At 34.2% G+C, this 22,247-nt stretch overlaps 1 protein-coding gene across 5 annotated transcripts in view; it reads left to right on the top strand.

Moving 5' to 3' along the window:
• The window catches only part of kiaa1549la (KIAA1549-like a), a 50,197-nt gene that overhangs the window by 18,820 nt on the left and 9,130 nt on the right, over nucleotides 1–22,247 (top strand). For 2 of the 5 annotated variants that reach the window (XM_058766840.1, XM_058766842.1), the window contains exons 2-14: nucleotides 1,270–1,620; nucleotides 2,775–3,383; nucleotides 4,542–4,657; nucleotides 6,727–6,949; nucleotides 7,213–7,346; nucleotides 7,475–7,643; nucleotides 8,874–8,933; nucleotides 9,370–9,521; nucleotides 9,994–10,165; nucleotides 12,209–12,369; nucleotides 13,583–13,618; nucleotides 16,960–17,147; nucleotides 21,070–21,197. In XM_058766840.1, the coding sequence (XP_058622823.1) occupies nucleotides 1,270–1,620; nucleotides 2,775–3,383; nucleotides 4,542–4,657; nucleotides 6,727–6,949; nucleotides 7,213–7,346; nucleotides 7,475–7,643; nucleotides 8,874–8,933; nucleotides 9,370–9,521; nucleotides 9,994–10,165; nucleotides 12,209–12,369; nucleotides 13,583–13,618; nucleotides 16,960–17,147; nucleotides 21,070–21,197 (2,499 nt within the window). Of the gene's footprint in view, nucleotides 1–1,269; nucleotides 1,621–1,701; nucleotides 1,781–2,774; nucleotides 3,384–4,541; nucleotides 4,658–6,726; nucleotides 6,950–7,212; nucleotides 7,347–7,474; nucleotides 7,644–8,873; nucleotides 8,934–9,369; nucleotides 9,522–9,993; nucleotides 10,166–12,208; nucleotides 12,370–13,582; nucleotides 13,619–16,959; nucleotides 17,148–21,069; nucleotides 21,198–22,247 lie in introns of those variants that run through there. The other 3 variants (XM_058766845.1, XM_058766841.1, XM_058766843.1) reach the window with 3 other exon arrangements.

A 22,247-nucleotide genomic window follows, 5' to 3' on the forward strand; every position in this document is an offset into this window, starting at 1 on the left:
GTAGATGGACTTTAAGTAAGTGCATTAAAACATTCTTTACTTGCCTTCACTATACATGTACACTTTTGCACTGCAAAATAAATAAATAAAATTAAATTAATAAAAATAATCTTAATCAGCAATTTTGTCTTTTTTACAGTAAAAATGTTAATACAAGATACATTAACTGAATTTAAACATTTTACTGTAAAACTTCCAGGGAATATATTTCAAATTAAGTAGTTTCCTTGTTGTAAGCATATAAAACCAAATCAATTCTGTTTTACATTTACAATTACAATTACTGTTTTATAATTATAATTACTTAAAATATTTTTCTTATAAATGTACATCTCAAAAAACAAGCAAGGAACATCAATGAACGAGTTTACAAAAAATATCTAGATTAAATATTAAATAAGAGCAAAATTCATTAAAAATGCCTGGCAGAAGAGAGAAATTCTGATTGCTATACATGTTCTATAAATGTTTATATGTTTTTAACACAAGATGCATTTATCTTTTATAGAGACAATAATACTTGTTTGTTTGTTTTTAAATAATCTTGAATAAAGTTTAAAAATATTTTTCTTCCTTTTTTTTTTAAACATATATATACTATATACTATATTTGGCTATATACTATAACAAAATTTAGTGAGCTTTGTGCTTTAAACAAGAAAATTACCTGAATTTTAAATATATTTTCTGAGAACACATTTTAATATCTCACTCAATTTTATAGGTTTGCAGTAAATGTATATTGTATTAAAATATTTGTATTGTTAAAAAAAAGAAAAGGACAAAAGTGTTGATTAAGAAAATGAATGTTATTCTTACTATAAGTGTAGTGCTTTTAGTTTATCAAGATGCTAACGACAAACTCTATTGAAATCGAGTCTTCGGTGCAAAAACGTGTTTCAAAATCGGTCACTTAAAATATTCCATGACACGATGCTCCCTTAGAAGACAGCTTATGTAGGCAGCGAGGCAGCCTGCTAGGTTTGTTTCCCCATCATTTTTTTCCTCAATTTTTTCGCTGTCTCAAATACCTTGAGAGCAATTTAATACAGCGCATTATCATTAATGCTGATTAAATAACAATGTGTGTCATTAGGTTTGCAAGCTTAATGCAGCTGCCTCTAATGCTGTCAAGTATTTAAAATCTTGGCTCCACAAATGAAATCATACACTTATTATTTAGATTTCCTCTAGTGCATTTCCTCCTATAAGACAAAGACAGTAAATGTTTATGATTTTGCACCATAACATCTCCTTTTTCATTACCAGATGAAGCAAGACTCGAGGCATCAGGACAACCCCTCAGTCCTTCCCAGGACCCAACCGGAGCCCCAAACATCACAGTCTCTTCGCCGCTGCTGGAGGACGAAGACTTCGCCTCGCAGTTCCACTCCCCACCAGCGAGGGCAGAAAGCACAAGGGAGCAGCCTGTGTTCGCCTCGGTGCAGACCCTGCAGGTTGCAGAGACACAGCCTCAGGCGCTGGTGCATTCTCTGCCCTCCCCACCCGGCAACAGTGACAATCGCACCAATCAAAAGTCCCCTGGGGAGCTGGCCGTCAGAGCGCCAAATCCACCGTCCCCGGCACATAAAATCAACAGTGTCTTGACCACTAGCTCAGGTACTGCTAGATTGTGAGTCTTTGAATCAATACTGTGTACAGAAATCAAGAAGTGGTGTATTTAAAGAGGTTTCTTTTCAGGGACTTTGCTGATTTGATGTTGCCGTCATCCTTTCTTCACCATTTGTTCATCATCATCACCATCCTCATCATTTTCAAGGTCATTGTGTTTGTTGTTATCGTAATCATCATCATCAACATCAACATTTTTTGCAATAATATCTTTAAAGTCAACATGAAACTGCATTCACATCCTATTTTACTTGCGCAATCTGAGTAAAAAGTGAACAAATTTAGGACTTCATCAGGATTTGATTGGATTGTGAAATATTAGACTGGTTAATATTACAGAAATTAATACTTTTATTCAGCAAGGATGATTAAATTGTTTAAAACCATGACAGTAAAAATAATGTTAAAAAAGGTTTCTATTTCAAATAAACACTGTTCTTTTTGACTTTCTATTCATTAAAGAATCCTGAACAAAAATAGATCACCATTTCCACAAAATTATGAAGCAGCACGGCTGTTTTCAACATTGATAATAATAATAATAATAAGAAATAACTGTTGAGTAGTAGTTATGTAGTAGTAGTTTTTATTAATACTTTGAGTTTTTATATTTGTCATATTTTTTTATAAATATATTTTGTTTTTATTTTAGTTTGTTAAATTTTGAGTAATTTTGTTGTGCTTTGCCATTTTAAGTAGGTTTTTTTTCTGTACAGTTTTAATTAGTTTTATTGCAGTTTAATTATTTTAGTACATCAAGTTGTACCAGCTGAAATAAAATGTTTTATTTTTTTATTATTATAACCCTGATTGGGTCAACTTTGATTTCATGTTGACATTAAAGCTGAATTATGTAATTTGTGCACATCCCAACTAGCCCCACAACTCTCATCGAATTTGTTCGTCTGATCAATGGAAAATTGATAATTATCTTCAGTTATATTCGGTTTGATGACACTAGTGGTGCACAGATTACACACTTCAACAAGTCCCGCCACTGCATAATCCCCCAGAGCTACATCCATCCTCTCCCACATGTCCTACAGTGTGTGTCATTCTTCACCATCAGCGAGCATTCATGTGTGCCCTCGATCTCACTTCTTGCTCCTGAGGTGGCTCACTCAAACGTTCTCTGCTTTCAGACGAGACTCTTAGTGAATTCCCCAGGAACCCCGATCTTCCCACCGCCCCGGGATCCTCTTTCATGATTGTGGCACAGACAGATGCCGCGCTCTCTGACAATGTGACAACTTCGGTCTCAATTTCCACTTTTAACGGCACCTCTCCTGAAAGAGCTGAAAACGCTTCATCCGGCGCCTCAGCGCACAACAACTCCCACACTGTGACCAGCGACAGTCTGCAGCTCACCACAGTGACCACCACGACTGTCACGCCCTTAACTGTGACATCAACGACTGTGACTCCGCCCACTGCCGTCGTTGTGGCAAAAGAGGTCGCGACCACCTTGCCGACCACGACAGCCACCCAGACCACAACAACAGAGACAGAACCACCGACGACAACCACCACTACCACTACGACAACAACTACCACCACCACCACCACCACAAAAGTAGCACCAACAACCACAAAAACACCCACAACCACTTTAGCAACCACGACAACAACAACCCCTCGTCAAACCACCGCTGTATCTACCTCTGGAAGTACCATGACTAAACCGAGCAGTTCTCCACCTGGCAGTTCACCTTTGACCTGTAATGTGACCGAAAGATTATGGGTGAAAACAGGTGAGACCATATTTACTATATTAGCATGTCTGCGCTGTTTTCAGCGATAATTCGATAAAGGAATTTAGGCTAATTTAGTTACGGCACAGATGCACCACCAATTAGTGCAAATCAACACAGTTTACATTCCATTACAGCAAATTCAGCAGGTTATTGGGCTGAATTATAGATTGCGTTGAAATAATGTTGTTTAAGTGATAGAATTGGCAATAAAACAAAATGTCATATGTAGACCTAAACAGTGTTTGTGGGGGCAAAATCAATCAGGACACCTATTTTTCCAAGTTAGCACAATTTTGCTTTTCATGTAAATGCTTTTGTGGTTTGTTGCATTTGTTTGCCTAGTCTAATATATTTCAGTTTTTTCAATTAGAATTGAATTGTATAATAAATAATTAACAGCTATGGAATAAACATTGATGAATAAACATTCATGCATACATTAAACATAAATAATAATAATCAAAGCTAGGACATTTAAATTATGCTCAGCTCATATATATATATAAACATATATCTTGTACAGTGCTTTATTTATTAATTGTCATTATAATCTATTCTGTTCTTGTAATAAAAATAGGTTTAGGCTATGGCATTAATAGAATAGAATATGATATAATACAATATGAAAATAATAAATTATAAAATAATAAGTAATAAAAATTGATTATTTACATAATGAGTTGAATTTTTTTTTTTTTTTGTGCATGTAAGCACACTTAGTTAGATGTTTAGCCTAGACTAAAATATTTCAGTTTTTGCAATTAAATTTTAATTGCATTTAAAAAAATTGTTAACGGCTATGAAATGATAAACAAACATTCAAACATGCATTAAAATGAAGTAACAAATCCATTTTGACATTTAAATTATGCTCAGCTCATTACAACAGAGCCATAGGACAAAACCAATGTAAAAATGCACATATCTACTTAATCTTCTGAAATGCTTTATTATGCAAATAATATTACCATATGCAGTAATTTTACTCCTCCTCTCCCACATTCTACAGTGACAGCATATGCACTGCAGTAAAGCCAACATATGTTCACTGAAAACAGACATGTTTATAGGCATGGCTGTCCCCCTTGGGATCTGAGCTGCTTTAGGATGCTTAGAAAATCACGATTTTCATATGTGTTGTATTTTTTCCCCCAGTGGTGTCCATCCAGATGCGACGAAATCGCCTAGAATCTGGAATGAGACAGGACCTGTCTAAAGGTATCACGCAGGCATTGCAGAAAGCGTTTAACGACAGCAACATCCGTGTTCAGGTTGGTGGTTTTGCATGTGTTTTGAGCCAAAAGCCACTATGCAGTTATGAAAGTTCAAACGTTTGGGGTTGATAAGATTTGTCAGAAGGATTTAATACATAATTTAAACACAGTAAACAGACTATATGCTGCAGCAATAATAAAAAGGGTAGTATGCTTATCCTTTTCTCTCTCTTCCATTGCAAGTACAACATGAAATAAGAAATGCTAAATAAATAATGAAAAGAACTAATCAGAATAGTTGGTTGCCATTGGAAACACAGTAAAATATGCTTTATACAGTAGAATCAAGATAAGCACAGTGCTTTGACCACAGTCCTCTGGGACCTTATCACTGTTGCATCATGGGAATCGTAGTTTAGCAGAGGACAATGTAGTGGGAGGCTGCGTGGGAGGTGTTTCCTGTTTATGTTCAGTATGCAGCTCATTGAGTGTGATTGCGTAGAACATCTCCCTGTTTTCAAGCGTTGAGAAAGGACCGTCTTATGAAACACTTGGTTTGAAGCCTAAGGAGCATTCGCACGTCTGTCCGTCAGAAAGGCGCGTCCAAAAATAGCGCAGTGTTGGTACCTCAAATGCTGCAAATAAAAAAATTGATATCATGGTAACAGCAGAGACAATGTGCTGAGGGGAGCGCAGTTGCCTAAATAGAGATTTAAAGGAACAGTTCGCTAAAAATTGAAATTCTGTCATCATTTAAACACCCTCATGTCGTTCCAAACCTGTATGACTCTCTTAAGTTTAAGTTATTAGTCATACAAGTCATTTGGGTTTGAGCATTAGTAAATGATGACCGAATTTTCATTTTTGGGTGTACTGTCTCTTTAATTGTGAATGACCACTGAAAAGGTTGTTATTAGCATTTGAAGAGCGACCGTCTGTGTCTATTAGGCTCTGTACCGAATGACTCAATCTGTCTCTATATTCGTCCGTTTCGCTCACTGTGTGATTTTTTTCCCTCCTCTTTCTCCTCCTCCTCGTCAACTGTCCATCAGATCAGAGGTTCTGTATCATTACAGACCCTGGAGGTGATCAGCAGGAGACGACACAATCACTATCTACACATGAACAGAGAGAGAGAGAGAGAGAGAGTGTTTATGTTGGAGTAAAAAGAGAGAGATGGTCAGTCAGCTTGGCTCAATATGATGAAATTTATTCATGTGGGATTTGTATTAGCATTTGCCTCAAGCGCTTAACAATAAACAACGCCAATAAGAGCATTTGTGTGAATATAGCACTATAAATAAAAACAGCATATGATTTCAGTAAGGCATATTTGAAGATCTAAAAACTCGTTAAAATATTGATACTGTGTACACATTTTACACACAGAGTAGTATTTAATTTTAATTTGTCCATGCATTGTGGGAGATTCTTGTGTTTTTTCCACAGTGTGTCATTTCCTTCACGTCTCAGTTGATGTAGTGTGTTTCATAGCGTTCTGTGATGGAAATGATATTTTTCGAGTAAAACGGCTGACTCCTTTTTTCTTGCTAAGACTAATTTAATAGCTTGAATTTTGTGTGTCCTAAATACACACAATTAAATAATAAATTGTTAAAATAACAGTTTGACTGGAAATGGCACAATAGAAATATTATTTATAATTTTTTTCATAATTTTGGAAAATGTAATTATTCTCTCAAAGTAAATATCAAAACTAATTATGTCATCATTTGTTTAGATTTCTGTAGTTTAAAATGTAATAATTTGTATTCTTATGATGGATTTTCATATTTTAAGACTGAAAGTCTTTGTGAGAACAAAAACATGATCCTTCCGAAATCATTCTAATATGCTTAATATATTTGTGGAAACTGTGAAATAATTTATTTACACTAGAAATCTTTTGCAACATTATAAATGTCTTAATTTTTAAACGATTTAATGTATTCTTGCTGAATATAAAAAATCTTAAGTGTTAAAAATCTTGCTGACCCCAGACTTTTGAATGGCAGTGTTCTAGGACCATTTGAAAAGAACTAGCCAAAGAGCTGATGAAAATAAATTGTGTCAGATATACACTACCATATATCCATGTCATTTTACATGATCTGTGTTCTTTCTAGTTGGAAAGAGATATCTGCACACCTTCTAATGTGACTGTGGGCTACTACGTCTTGAGAGGGAAGTCCGTGTTGGTGGCCTCTGTTGTGATGGACACATTATTTTCCTATGGCTTTGACAAACTATTGAATGACATCAGAGGGTATGTCCCCGTGGTGTTGGCCATCCCCAGTCCTGTGGCCCCATGGTTGCCCAGCCTAGGCATCCACCTGCAACTCAAAACGGGTACGATTCTTTTCCAACTGAAGTTTATTGGAAAATCTGACTGGAAATGATCTATCTGACCAGTTTTATGCTTGAGCCCCTTTGTTTACCCTTTTTTGCATTATGTATCCAACCAGTCTCAAGCCCACCACCATTTATTTTTAGTGAAATTGCATTTTACACTGTTGAAACTTGGTAACTAGAATGATTGGTAACTAGAATGATTGGTAACTGGAATGTGGAATCTGTTTTTGTTTAATAGTTTATTGTTTTTCTACATATAGTTCTCAGGTTTGTTGGGCCAATGGACAACATCAAGTCTTGCGGCTTCATCCAAATGATGGAGCAACGATTGGAAAATGTGTTTGCTGAGGCACAGGAGAAAGTGGAGGACTCTTATGGGACTCTTTCTGTTGAGGTAGTTTTTCAATTGAACTTGAAAACAAAGTTTGATAAATGGCTTATCTTCAGAGGTCTGATAACGCCATTCCTCTGAGGAGTCGTTTGTTGGATTTAGATTTATGGTTTGTTTGTGTTTTCGAACAGATTCTGAACACGTATCAAACTGGGAATTCGTTGGCAGTCACTCTGGTGTACGTGGTGTGGAACGGTAGCACTCCGTTGAACGGTACTGTGTCCAGTGGTCTCCTTAACCAGCTCACTGCCGAGCTGGTGGGCTACTTTCTCTTCTTCCCCCCTCTGATCATCGCGGAGCGTAAGTTCTAGCTTGTGTTTACTGCTTGATGTTGCATTGACTTGCTGCACGGCTCGTGTTCATGCAAATTGAAATGGTAGTTCATGTTTATTTCTGTTTGAATCCATGAGTTTGTTTTGCTTGAGGCAGAGATCTTCAGTTTTGGTTGATCCAAAAGACATTTTCCTTTTTTTGATGGGTAGTTGATATGAAAATATTTTGGGACGTTGACTTGTCTCTTGACTTGCTATACTCCATTTTAAATTATTTTAAAGGGATAGTTCACGCAAAAATGAAAATTCTGTCATTAATTACTCACCCTCATGTCGTTCCAAACCCGTAAGGCCTCCGTTTATCTTCGGAACACAAATTAAGATATTCTTGATGAAATCCAAGAGCTTTCTGACCCTCCATAGACAGCAAGGGTCCTACAACGGTCAAGGCACAGAAACGTAGTAAGGACATCGTTAAAATAGTCCATGTGTAATTAATGACAAATGACAAAACTGTCCATTTAAACAGATATTTTTCCCTGTTTTTAAAAAAAATGATTATTATTATTATTATTAATTAATATCTCACCTTAAAAGTCCAGATGTGCTTCAAATGAAATCATGTAGACATAAATATCATGGAGATTCAAATAATATATATTAATTATAACAAATAAAATTATTAATATAATATATAATAATTAATAACACATGATGTATGCATTTAATAGGGTTTTACATTCAATTTTTTTAATTATATTGTAATACGTAATATTCAATTATTAATTGTAATATATAATTATTACAAATATAATATGAAAGAAAACAATATATTAAATAATTAATGCAATATTTTGATATTGCATTTAAATAAATATGTATGTATTTAATGAATATTGTGTTGACATTCAATATTCGCTTTTTATTCAAGTTTTTTTAAATTAATTAAATTAATTAATTTAAGTAAAATATCATTTTAACAAATATAACAAAGAATGTAGAAACAAAATGCCTGTGTGCTATGGATAAGAAAACCTTTTTTGTGAAATATACATGTTAAAAAGCAAAATTTTTGATTGCATTTTTTTTAAAATAAGTAAATAACTGATCAGCTTATTTTATGTTAACAATAACTAAGGATAACATTAAAAATTCACAATTATCCTTACTAATGTATGAGTAAATGATGACAGACTTCAGTTTTTCCCAGAATGGTCTTCTAATAAGCATCTGTCTGTCTTTCCCTCTCTTTTCACAGCTCTAGAGTACCATAACCTTAACACTTCAGTAGCAACTCGAGATTACTGGGTAATCACAGGTAATTACCTTAACAGTTCAGCTGCTAACCAGCACCCAGACAGCTATTTGCCAGCGTGTGTTACGTGATTAAGTCTAGCTAATGTTTTTTCCCTGCTTCTTTTAAACACAGAGTCTTCTTCCTTGAGGAGAACTATCGATGTATTATTTAGCTTCCTCCATCAACTGATTTGAGATCATATTGGATCAGAATATCGAGTGTGAAAAAGCTATTTCTAGCTTTAAGTTCTTGCACTCAGTGTTCTCTCCGTTGCTTTAGCTAGCTCTTCCTCCCCCTTCTTTCCCCCGTTCATCCTTTTTTATCACTGTCAGGAGAACGAATCCTTTTACCAAGGTCAATTCTATAGTAATTGCAGTTTTTTAGACTTAAAGTGTAAGAAAGGTATGTTCTCTTTGTCACCTTGCTTCATCCCTCTTTGTTCTCTCTCTCTCCGCAGTAATTCAGGACGTTGACAGCTCTTCTCTTGAGGGGAGTTATCAGAGCTTTGCTAGTCTAATGGAGCAGCGGTTGGCGGAGCTCTTTCTGCTTGCCAGTCGACGCGGCCTCCGCTTCAGGAGAGCCACGACTGTGGGCGATTACACTGTCCAGGTGTGCCATCAGTTTGTTCTTTGCTAATTTTTCTTGTTCTGAGAAAATGGACTAAATATTTTCATAACTCATCCTGCACTACACAGGTTTTGTCCAATCAAATGCTCTAGAATGAGAAAGCCCCGCCCCCAATAGAACCTGCAACAAATTAGCAAGTGGTAAAATGTGTTCATGGCTGCGACATACTGTAAAAAAAAAAAAAAAACTGATTTATTATTTAAAACAGTGGATGGGGACTATGTTAATCACTTTTAACACAAAGAAGTTAGCCAATCATAAAAGAGGTCATTTGCATATAAACGTGTTTTGCCGCAAGAAAATTCTACATGGAATTCAAGTGAAAAAAATGTGTAGAGTATGGCCCATTCAAAACTGAAAATTGGCCTCATGTCCAATTCAATTTAAGGTTTAGAGTTTCTAACGTTTATAGTGGAAATATCAAACATGAACTCAAGGTGTTTTCCTCATTCAGATGGTCAGCATTCGGCGGCTGTCTGGTCCTAAGAACCCAGCTGAAATGACCTACTACATACAAGTAGATGGTTCTCCCATAACTGGCACTGCTGCAGCTAAGACCCTCAGCACGGTGGACTCTCAGACAATGGCCCTCACTCTAGGCTACTTCGTCCAAGTTCAAGCAGAGCGTATGTATATAATTCACTCGTCTAGCCCTGTTTCTTTCCGAACCATCATTTAGTTTCTTTTTATATGCAGGAAAACTTATGCTTCTGTGAGTATTTTCTGTATATCTTATTTAGAACTACTGTTTATGTTTAAGGTGTCAAAAGTGATTAGTACATTATAGTTTATGTTAATGGTGCTTGCTAATGCTTATTCCTACGGCTGTTGTTTTGAAGCCTAATCAGAACTATTCAATTCAGTGTGCAAGTTAGTCAAACACTGTTTATGCTACTGACACCAGTGATATCTCACATTGTATGAATCAAATTCGATGAATTTTTGCAAAAACGTACAGTTTTAATCAGCTGGATATGAAAGCATGTTTCCACTATAGAAAAAAAAATACAAATGGTAATTGCAACTTTTATTTCACGACTTTTTTCTGCAATTCTGAGTTTGTGTAACAATTCAGACTTTTTTCTCGCAATTATGAGAAAAAAGTCAGAATTGCGTGATATAAACTCAAAATTGCAAGTTTATGCCTGACTATTCTCAATTTTTCTTGCAATTCCAAGTTTATATCTCGAATTGTCTCGAATTTTCCTCCACAGAATAAAAAACATAAAAAAGGTAATTGTGACTTTTTATCTTACAATTCTGAGTTCATATCTGGCAGTTCTGACTTTTTTGTGAGATATAAACTCAGAATTGTGAGATGAAAAAAGTCATAATTACCTTTTTATTTTTGTTATTCTGTGGTGGAAACAAGCTTCCATATCTGGACAATAAAATTAGCAGAAAGAATTCTTGGGTTTAGACTTAAACCCAAATTATACTTTAATTTTTAAGCGTACGCAAGGATATAACTTAGTTTATTTTTTTCATCAGTCGATATCGATAATTATCACGATAAATGTCAAATCATTACTTATTTCCAGTTTGTAGTGAGTTCGCGCTGCACTGCCATTTAAACTTTGATCCGAGTGGATAAACGGTCCGTGTGGCACCGTTAGCGCTGTTTTGTTCCGCTTTTGGCGCATAAACATTATCGAACGATATCGTTTTATCGTTTTAAAATTATATCACAATAATTACTGTTATTGATTTATTGCCCAGCCCTAATATAAGTGTAGTGCACATAGTTTGCATGTTTCCTAGTTTACATGTAAAAATTTAAGTATACAACAACAAAAAAGGCAACTCTAATTTAAACAAATACAAAGGCAATTTTATTGGTCATAACTTCTGGAAAGAATAGTGCAGACACTGAACAAGGATGGAACTTTTTGGAGTGCATGTGTTGACCACCTATGTTTGCGCATGTTATTGAAAATATAATATAAATATAATATAATAAAAATATACAGTACTACATTTGGCAACACACATTCTCTAAGTGCTCATGTCAAAATCGAAGTATACTTTTGACGCCATTTCTGGAGACCAAAAATCTCAGGCTTGGCAAGTAAATATCTAGCTAGCAACCTTGCCTTGCCATTAGCTTAGCATTTCTTTAGCAATTCTGCGCCACTTGCATTTACGGCAGAAAATGTGAAAATCTTTATTAATGCAAGAACAGACGACTGAAATATTTTATCAGTGAAACTGTGGAAATGAACCGAAAATTCTACTTTGACTTAATAAGGAACCAAAGAAAGTGAGCATGATAATGCTGACTTATTTTTCCAAATGAGGTCTATAGCTATCTCACACCGCGCTAGAGAAACCGCAGGGGATTTGGGTGTAGAGAGTTTACACAAGTTTACTGAGCTCTCAACTGGGGCGTCGAGCCCAGTTTGTCTGCCGGAGATGAGCAAAGCCCCAGTTTTGTATGAATAATACACAATCAGACCCAGCAGTGGGGGTTTAATCTCTCAGATAAGAGCTACAGCCGAAAGACAGATTCAGCTCATTAGGAGCTAACCACAGACAGTAGGAGACAGAGGGGAGTTGGATTACTGTAAGAGAGTGTGCTGGAGACGCACAGGCGTAAATCATGTTCAAACGTTGTGAATGAGTCTATTGATTTCCAATCTATGTTTGTGATTGTGTTTGTGTGTAAACAGCGGTGGTGAAGAGTCTGCCTAGTAACCTCTGGATACTGGCGGTCCTGATACCTGTATCGCTGGTGATGGTTGTGGTGGTTATGGCGGTCGCTATCATATGCAGGAGAAACCGAACCGTATTCAAGACCAGCGCGTTTCGCAATTTTCATCCCCGCACCAAGGTAGGCGCTTCCAAACCACGACTTTTCAAATAAACACATCACTGTCTTGTCCAAACTAATATGATGTCAGCATCATATTAATAAATAAAAGTCCAGTGACAATTGGTCTCATTCACTAATAACTGGAAGAGAGATACACCAATATTAATATTCTGACTGACAAAGATAAAATGATAGTTCTTTAAATTTATAACAGATATTCTTTTCTCTGAAAAAAATTTAAATAAAAAAAGCTTAGAACCATTTGATAAATAAAACGTTTAAATTATTTTAAACGTTTTAAAATATTAATTTAAATTATATTAATTTAATAAACAATTTAGAAGAATTTATGATTTTAAATATTCATATTTTATGTATTATTTTATTTTCCAATCATTTCTAGTTAGATTATATTTTTATTATATAAATATTTATTATATTTCATGTTATAATTATTAATTAACATTAATTATATTTATGTGTGTGTGTTTATGTTAATTACATAAACTATATAGAAGAAATTTTGTTTTGAAGTTATTTCTATTTTATTATTATTTTTGATTTATAAACATATTAATTATTAATATTAATTACAGTTATATTTATGAATCTCACACACACACACACACATATATATATATATATATATATATATATATATATACACACACATATATATATATATATATATATATATATATATATATATATAATTTAAAACAGTAATAAATGTCAAATAAATTTTTATTAATCCATATTTACAAATATAATAAAAATAATAACTGTATTGTATTGAAAATAATAACTCTAATACAATAACTCTGTTATAACCGATAACATTCATGAGCACAAAAGAAAATGGTACCATACAAAATTTCTGTTTGATTCATGTGGATTTGTTTTTTTCTTCTTTGCAATATTAATGAATCAGGATTCTTTTAAATGAAGGAATGAGACCCATTGTTGTGTCATACCGATGATGTTATCTCATTTTGACTACTAATAAAATATCCTGCTTTCCTTCATACTATTCACAAAATCCTTTTATTTTTTTTATTTTACATCTGAATATGTTGCTGGACATAAGCTTTTGAAATAGTGGCTTGTTCCTCAAACACTCAATGTTGTCACCACACATGAGACGTGCTGTTTAAACCTTGGAATGACACATTTCACTTTAACGCCCCCAAAATATCCCTCCAATTGTGTCTTCACTACTTTTCCTGTCCAGACCTCATATCGAAGAGATGGGAGTTATCACCACCAGGTATTTCTGGCTTGTGCATGGTGCTTGGCTGCATGTTTGTAGTCCACGCATCCTTAATGTGCTTGTGGGAAATCTGTCCGCAGGGGGAAGGGGAAACAGAAGGTTATCTATCCTCCATGTAATCGAGTAAGATCTAGTGCACTGAGAATATCTTCGATCTGCAAAACACAAATATCTCCTTTATTGTACCTCCATTTGAGATTGCAGGACAATGACTTATAACAGAATGGGGAAGATTTTAAATATTGCCATAGTGTTACTGCAATTATGATTTCTTTGTCACGATTATGAGGCTTTCAAATAGATCCAGACCAAATGCAGGTTAAGAAATTAGGCCACCCCAAGCTGAGTGATATGCCAAGGTTACATATATGCATAATTAGGTGAAGTTTAAATAGATTGCAAAGACTTTTCATCTAAAACAGGATACATTGAATGACCCAACAGCAAGGTGCTATAGGATCTGCTATATGTGCTCATGTCTAGAAGGAAGTTTTCACAGCAAATCACAGTTTCAGATCATTAAGATTTTTTTCCAAAGAAATTAATACTTTTATTCAGCAAGGATGCATTAAATTGTTCAAAACTGACAGTAAAGTCATTTACAGTTACAAATATTAACTCTGCTTTTTATTTCTCAAAGAATCCTGATTGAATGTATATCAAATTCTACAAAAATATTTAACTGCACAACTGTTTACAACATTGATAATAAGAAACATTTATTAATCAGCAAATCAGCATATTAGAATATTATTTCTAAAGGATCGTGTGACACTGAAGACTGGAGTATTGATGCTGAAAATTCAGCTTTGCATCACAGGAATTAATTGAATTTCAAAATTTATACAAATAGAAAACAGTTATTTTAATTGTAATTGTTGTTTTTTTTTACAATTTGACTGTTTTTACTGTATTTTTGGTCAAATAAATGCAGCCTTGGTGAGCAAAAGAGACTTTCTTTTTTGTGTAGAATATTTAGCAGAATGTCTAAGCTGCTCTTTCCATATAATGAAAGTGAATGGTGACCTATCAAGCAAAATACTCAATGAATAACAGCTTAAATTCAGTCTGTGCCTCACGCAAAGTTATCAAATGGCTTCAAAAGACTTGATATGTGATGCACAATTTATATAAACTGCTTTTATGATGTTTTCATATGGCTTTTTGTCCTTTTAGGAGCTTTACAACACATGATCACCATCCAGTTTAATTGTATGCAAAAGAGCAGCTTTGACATTCTGCTAAACTTCTGTTTTTGTGTTCCACTGAAGAAAGTAAGTTAAATGGGTATGAAACATGAGGGTGCGCCTTTTTGAGTGAACTATCCCTGTAGTATAACTGTATTGTTTTTAGTAATGAAGTAAAACAGTATGCAAATCAATTGTAATTATAATAATCGTCTCTTTGATCATACTCCCTCTTAGCCGTGTTCTCTGATCTGAAAACATTCCCTACTCCGTCCAATTAAGACGTCCTTTCAGGAACATGATTTTGCTTATGCACGGTAATTTGCGGATCAGTGTATAAAGTGTTCCAGTTTCACGCAAGAGCGTCCCATGTTAGCATAAGGGAATTGGAGGAGGTGTGTGAATGTTCACTGTATGATCAGAATGAGAATAAAGTCATATAAGGATTTCAGATCCAGACACCGATGATTTGTCAGGCTCAGACGTGATCAATTCCATGTGTGTGCGCTTGCATGATTTTTGCTTCAGCCTGTCGATGTGTTTGAAAAGTCCTTATGTGTTTCCCCAGCTTGTTTGCACAGTTCACATCCGTGCAAGACTTACAACCTGGATTCTATGCTTAAATCAAATTGAACTTGGATTAAACTAAGATTTATATAAGGGGTTTGTGGACTGTCACGACCCGCGTCAGCCAGTGAAAGACTCTGGCTCCTCTCAAATACAATCGGATGGAGCGCAAGTGAATTATAGTTCAGCTGAGCATGTGAATTATATTTGAGTTGGATTTGACCTTATCCAAGGTCAGCGTCTAATAGAGAACGCTCAGGAAGATGATACTAATATTATAATGTTGCTCTTCACAGAAGTTTATACTTTTACTGTTTCTTTTTGGTGTAACATTTTCGCTAGTAATGCATGAGAAATCAGTACCTAACAATATTAAAATATAATTTAATTTTTTAATTTTATTAATTAATTTAAAACTATTTAAAACCAATCATATACACAATTTATATATATATATATATATATATATATATACTGTATGTGTGTGTGTGTGTGTGTGTGTGTAAGATAAAAAAATAAGAAAATAATTAAATATAAATTCATAAATGTGTTTAAATATTTAATGTATAAATTATATTCATAAATTATAAATAATTATAATAATCAATATTATACATGCATACATACATACATACATACATATACGTACATACACACACACACACACACACACACACACTTACTGTTTCTTTTTGGTGTTGTCAAAACATTTTCGCTAGTAATGCACAATAAATCAGTATATTAATAACTGATTTAAAATGTAATGGAATTTAATTTAATTTACAATTATTTAAAACAATCATATATACAATTCATATATAATATAAATAATGCAAATATTATATATATAGATATAGATGTGTGTGTGTGTGTGTGTGTGTATGTATGTATAAATATATATATATATATATATATTCATCCTGTGCATTAAAATATTATGATTCCAATGTAGCATTTAGAATGATTGATTATTTTTTGTTACTGTGTTTTATTTTTAATTTATTACAAAATTTTATAGAATTTTAATATTGGTTATGTATTATTTATCGGCCATAACATGAAAATAATTATCAGCTTGTTGCACTTGCCAGAATTTTAATATTATACATTAATCATAATTATTTTTGCGATTCTGTTTGATGACACAAGGTGTAGAAATGATACACCTCTCTAATAGATCTTGTAAATGTGACAACAGCACGTGCAAAGCGCAACCTATAATGAATTATTAATCAAATTAATCACACATTTTCCCCATTTACATGATAACAGCGATGCCCTGTCACACTTTTTTAAGATCCAACAGGCACCCTGCCTCTGTGCGCCCAGTTCTGCAGGAGATTGATCCATAATTCATTAAAACGAGGGCTTCATAGCTCTTCCATATTAAATATCTCATGGCAACTTGATGCATCGTATGCGGGCTCCATGAAATATAGTTAGATTCAAAGTACCTTCAGCCCATGAATAAATTAGGATGGCCAGCATTCCCTTGCTGATTGAAATAAAATGCCCGATGCTGCATTGTGTAACTCTTACTTTCTTCTCCCCCCGTCCAATTACGGCACATCATTTCCTGTGCAGCCCGTGCAGGGCTTTGACTATGCCAAGCAGCACATGGGCCGGCCAGGTGAGGAGGCTCTCACTGTCACCAAGGACACACTTGTCCTGTCCCTCCCGGTACGGGACGCCCCTCTTACACAAGACAGGGTGGCGGTGTTACAAGATGGTACGGCCTCAAAAAGACCCCAGTCGACAGAGATGCATCTCAGGTGAGTGCTTTTATTATAGAACAAAGGAAGTATGTGCATATTTTTAGGCGTACCAAATGGAATAAGCTAGTATGATAGTATATTGCTCAACTCTCTATAGAACACTAAAGCCTTTAAAGCTTGAGCGTCATAAATGTTTTAAAAGCCATCCAACCCGATATGACCACACAGTTCTATTTCAGTTGCATTTCTTATCTTCTTCCACTGAAAAATCAAGTACACCTCAAGTATGACGTATAATTACCACTGAGCGGATTGAGCTCTTGACTTTAAGACGCAGCAGGGACAATGAGAATCGTGGAGGGAAGAACAAAGTACACTGTGTGCTTAAGAACAAAGGCATTTGTTCTCTTGACGTATTTTTAGAATCGAAATCAAGAAAGACAGACACTTATCACCAATGCCAACATCTGCCTGGTGCATACTGTATGATTTTGCCCATGATCTTTTTTATTTGCATGCATGTATATCTGTAATGGACAAGTAATTGTGCAAGCTTAGATTAACTTTTCCGTTATCTAATACTCAAAGTCAAAATTTAAAAATGCTAATTATTTAATAATGTAAATCTTTAGGAAATCAGATTTTTTTCTATGCACACCAAAGCTGTATTTATTTGACCTAACATACAGTAAAAACAGTAATATTGTAAAATATTATTAAAATTTAAAAGAACATTTTTTGATTTCAGTATATAAAAAAATATATAATTTATTCCTTTGATGGCAAAGTTGAATTTTCAGCATCATTACACATGATCCTTCAGAAATCATTCTAATATGCTGATTTGCTGCTCAAGAAACATTTCTTATTATTATTATCAATGTTGAAAATAATTATGCTGCTAAATATTTTTGTGGAAACCATGATATTTCAAGATGTTTTTGGTGAATAGAAAGTTTAAAACAACAGCATTTATGTAAACAGAAATCAGCAGACTGAAATAAATGTCTTTACTGTCAGTTTTGATCAAGTTAATGCATCCTTGCTGAATAAAAATATTAATTTATTAAATTCTAAACATTCAAAAAGGTCTGTACGTTTTTTTTTTTTTTTAATGTAGAATTTAAAACTTTATTTAATTTTTTTAAATTAAAATTGTAAATTTTTATACATTTGGACAAAATATTGCATGCATCCTTGAAATATATAATCATTGCCTTTGTTATGATAGATCAAAATGACCTGTTAACAAATGCCTACTTTTACCCCAGTACGAAAGGCTTTTGTTTACAAAAATAAATAAATAAATAATTATAATTAAAAAAAAAAAATATATATATATATATATATATATATATATATATATATATATATATAATTTATTTTTCATTTTTTCAGACAAAGTATCAAAGTATTACTGAAAATTTGCATAATGACTTGCTTGGGTTTATATTTCGGGTCATATTTCAATTTTGCATGTCAAAAATGGTGTTATGTAACACAAGTGTCCTGTCAATGCTGTTTATTTGGGACCAAAGTCATAACTCATATGTATATATTATATATTCAGACTATCACGTGTCTCATCAGGGTTGTATTGAACATGCAAAAAATGTAAATGACAGATTAAATCAGAAAGTGTTCACTGGATTTAAAGCCCTTGATTCTTTAGATAAATTTTTTGGTGTGTTATTCTTTGTCCCCATTGCTTCAGAAAAAGTATTTTTTCTTCACAAAGAGCGAAACCTCCCAAGGTCCTTTTCTGATCCTGCATAAAAATGCAAATGAAAGATGGTAGGAAATTTATCAGCGTTCAGTTCGCACGATACTCTCGTCGCAAAAACGGCCCTTCAAGGTCATTAAAACTCACCACCCCGCATCTCCCACATCTCTGGGTTGCTTAACCACTCTATGCGGGCCATGGGATCGTAAATATGCCTTTGCGTCATACGTGGGACAATGCGACAGAGCAAAAAGCACTGATCCTTGAAATGGTTGCAGTGTGGCTTAGTGTTCCTCTCCCTCTCATTGTTTCTCCTTCTCTCACTCTTTCTCGATTAGCATCCGCACTTAGTTAGAATACAATTAGTTGGAATACAAATGTATTCTGCCGTTTGTTATCTCTCCTGAGTGGCTCGATTAAAAGGAAATGAGCCTGCAGAGAGCAGGGCTGGGGAAATAATTATTTGGAAAAGCAAATGCGGTAAATACACAAGCATTTAAACCTGGCAGAGACAGACAGAGATGCATGCAGAGAAGCTAAGTACACTCACAGCTACAGAATCATGTATGATTCAGTGTGCCCATAGGCAGCTTGGGCAACGCTCGACCTAGAAGATGTGTGCGTGTGTTGGTGCGGTGGTGGCGGTTGCGAGTCCAGCGGGGCTGGGTGTTATGTGCATGGCAGATTGTTGGCACGCATGCCTGAGAGATTAGCAGATTTAATGTAATATTCATATTTTGTTGACTGTGCCTTATTACCTTCATCTAAGAGAGAGATGGATTTCGGTTGAAGCTTTTATTTTGATGTGAAAATGAAATAGTCCTTGTTTCTGTAATTATAGGTAGTTGCTTTTATGGTTCCCTGAGCTTTATGGATGTTATAATCTAAAATTAAAGTATAAAATCAATGTAGAACCCCATTTTGAGCTCACTTTATTTCTGTTCTTCTGTGCAAAACAGATTTACTGAGAATTTCATACAGTACATGAATATAAATGTATTATGTTATTGTGAACAACTCATTTGTTTGCATTTTATATATATATATATATATATATATATATATATATATATATATATATATATATATATATATATATATATATATAAATTGCAAACCAATGAGATATATATATATATATATATAATTCATATATTAATATCATATATGTAATATAATAATAATAATATTGTAATTATGTATGTGTAATATATGTTATATCATTATTATGTACACTTAAAAATAATTAAATAATTTCAATTGAACTTTATATAATTTAAAATATATTGTTTCTCTATCTATCTATCTATCTATCTATCTATCTATCTATCTATCTATCTATCTATCTATCTATCTATCTATCTATCTATCTATCTATCTATATTCGTCTCTTGGGATCTTTTAGTTTCTTCACAATTCTTATGGTGTGTTCACACCAAAAGCTAATTAATTATTTGCATGAGTAGATTACATACAAAGTCAATGCAAAGACGCAGATAGACGTGAGTTCGCGAAGGGTGGTGCAAATGATGCAAATTGGGCTACGCAATTGCCACAACTGCGCAATATTCCCCTCAAACATGTCTTCTGCGCAACTTGAAAATTTTCAACACGAGCGGGAATTTCGCATGACGCGTTGACGCACAAGCAAATCAAAGCTTATTGACACGTACGGTTGTATCAGAAAATTGAATATTCCCATTGCTTTTTATGGTGTGTGCATGGGTTGTAATGTTTCAACTTGCGTGGAGGACACGATTGAGGCGAATACCATGGCAAACGTATCACCCTGCGCGAATTTGCATCTTTGCATTGACTTTGTATGTAATCTACTCATGCAAATAATTAGATTCGCTTTTGGTTTACACACCATTAGTTATATGCCATAAACAAATGGTCTATAGATTTCCTTTGTCCTAGCAAGTCAGTGTTAATGTGATATGCTTGCCAACAATCTTTCCAGTAGTGATGTGTTAGAACTCTCGCTGGCACATGATATGCATTCTGATATGTGGTCTGTGGCTCATTGTGGTTGTTGTTCCAGATCAGGATTCGTCCTGTTGTTGAACATTCATTTAAATGGCACAAAACATGATGAGTGGATGCTCACCCTACGGTGATGTCTGCTAAATGACACCACTGTAATTTAATGCAGGTTAACAGAGGCCAGAGGGCCCTGCAAGGCAACTGTTAACCCTGCATCATACTGCATGCAGCAAACTAACCATTGCCTCTGTTGCCATGGCTACCCCGCAGCAGGTTGCCAAGCGAGGACGGCTCTGTTTCGAGCAATGAATCTGGGAAGCTGAACACGGGCAGAAGCTCCACAGCTCGGAGATCAACGGCACAGAAAGCACCCAAAGAAGAGCAGCACACAAGAAATGGTGAGAAAGACACAGAGATAAAAGGAGCAACACAATTATCATTCCTTAGGATCATAACCCATTTATGAAGCCCATAATTACAATCAGGAACGCTGGATCTATATATATAAAATAAAAATAATACATTTACTTTAAAAGTAAAATTGCATAAGATTAAAAGATTAATTTAAAAATATAATAATATGTATAACTTATGAGAACTTAAATGGTAAACATTTGTACGATTAGAAACATTTGTAAAATTATTATATTATATTATATTATTAGTGCTGGGCAACGATTAAATTTTTTAATCACGATTAATCACATGATTTTCATTGTTATGCACAAAATTCAATAATGAATTCAAAAGTAGTGTATTGTGCATTTTTTTCATTTAAAAGTACTGCTATATGAACAAAAATGCAATAGCATTTGGTTTGCAAACACTTAACACACAAATAAGGTGCTTTTTTTTTTTCCTTTTACATAGTAGCAGTTAAAATATTTATTGTAAATCTCAATTTAAAAATATTTTATAGTTTGTTATAGAAAACAAGTTATGCTCAGAGTCCAGAGCCTCGATCATAACATTATAACAGGTACCTTCCGAGTAGAGACCTGCACGATCGCGGGACCCAAGGCAGCAGAGTGTGGCGCGGGACAACACTTGATGGGCAAGTGTGGGTGCGGGTGGGTAGAGACTCGTGTGTGCGGGATGTGGGTGAATAAGGGTGTACTCACACTAACAGTGCCTGAGCACGTTTGACCTCCAAAGCCCAGTTCATTTTACTAGCGTGATCACTCCGTGTTGCCCAGCCCTATATATTATATTATATTATATTTTTGTGGGAACTGTGATACATTAATTGATGAATAGAATTGAAGAAAAAAAACAGCATTTACTTGAAATATAATTATTTGTAACCAGTTATTTTCAATTATATTCTGTCACTTTTGATCAATTTAATCATCCTTGCTGAATAAATGTATTAATTTCTTTAAAAAAAAAAAAATCTTACTGACCCCAAACTTTTGAACAGCAATGTATATGTAATTTATTTTATAAAA

The sequence above is a fragment of the Onychostoma macrolepis genome, chromosome 25, assembly GCF_012432095.1.
Source record: "Onychostoma macrolepis isolate SWU-2019 chromosome 25, ASM1243209v1, whole genome shotgun sequence".
In the NCBI taxonomy this organism is placed as follows: domain Eukaryota; kingdom Metazoa; phylum Chordata; class Actinopteri; order Cypriniformes; family Cyprinidae; genus Onychostoma; species Onychostoma macrolepis.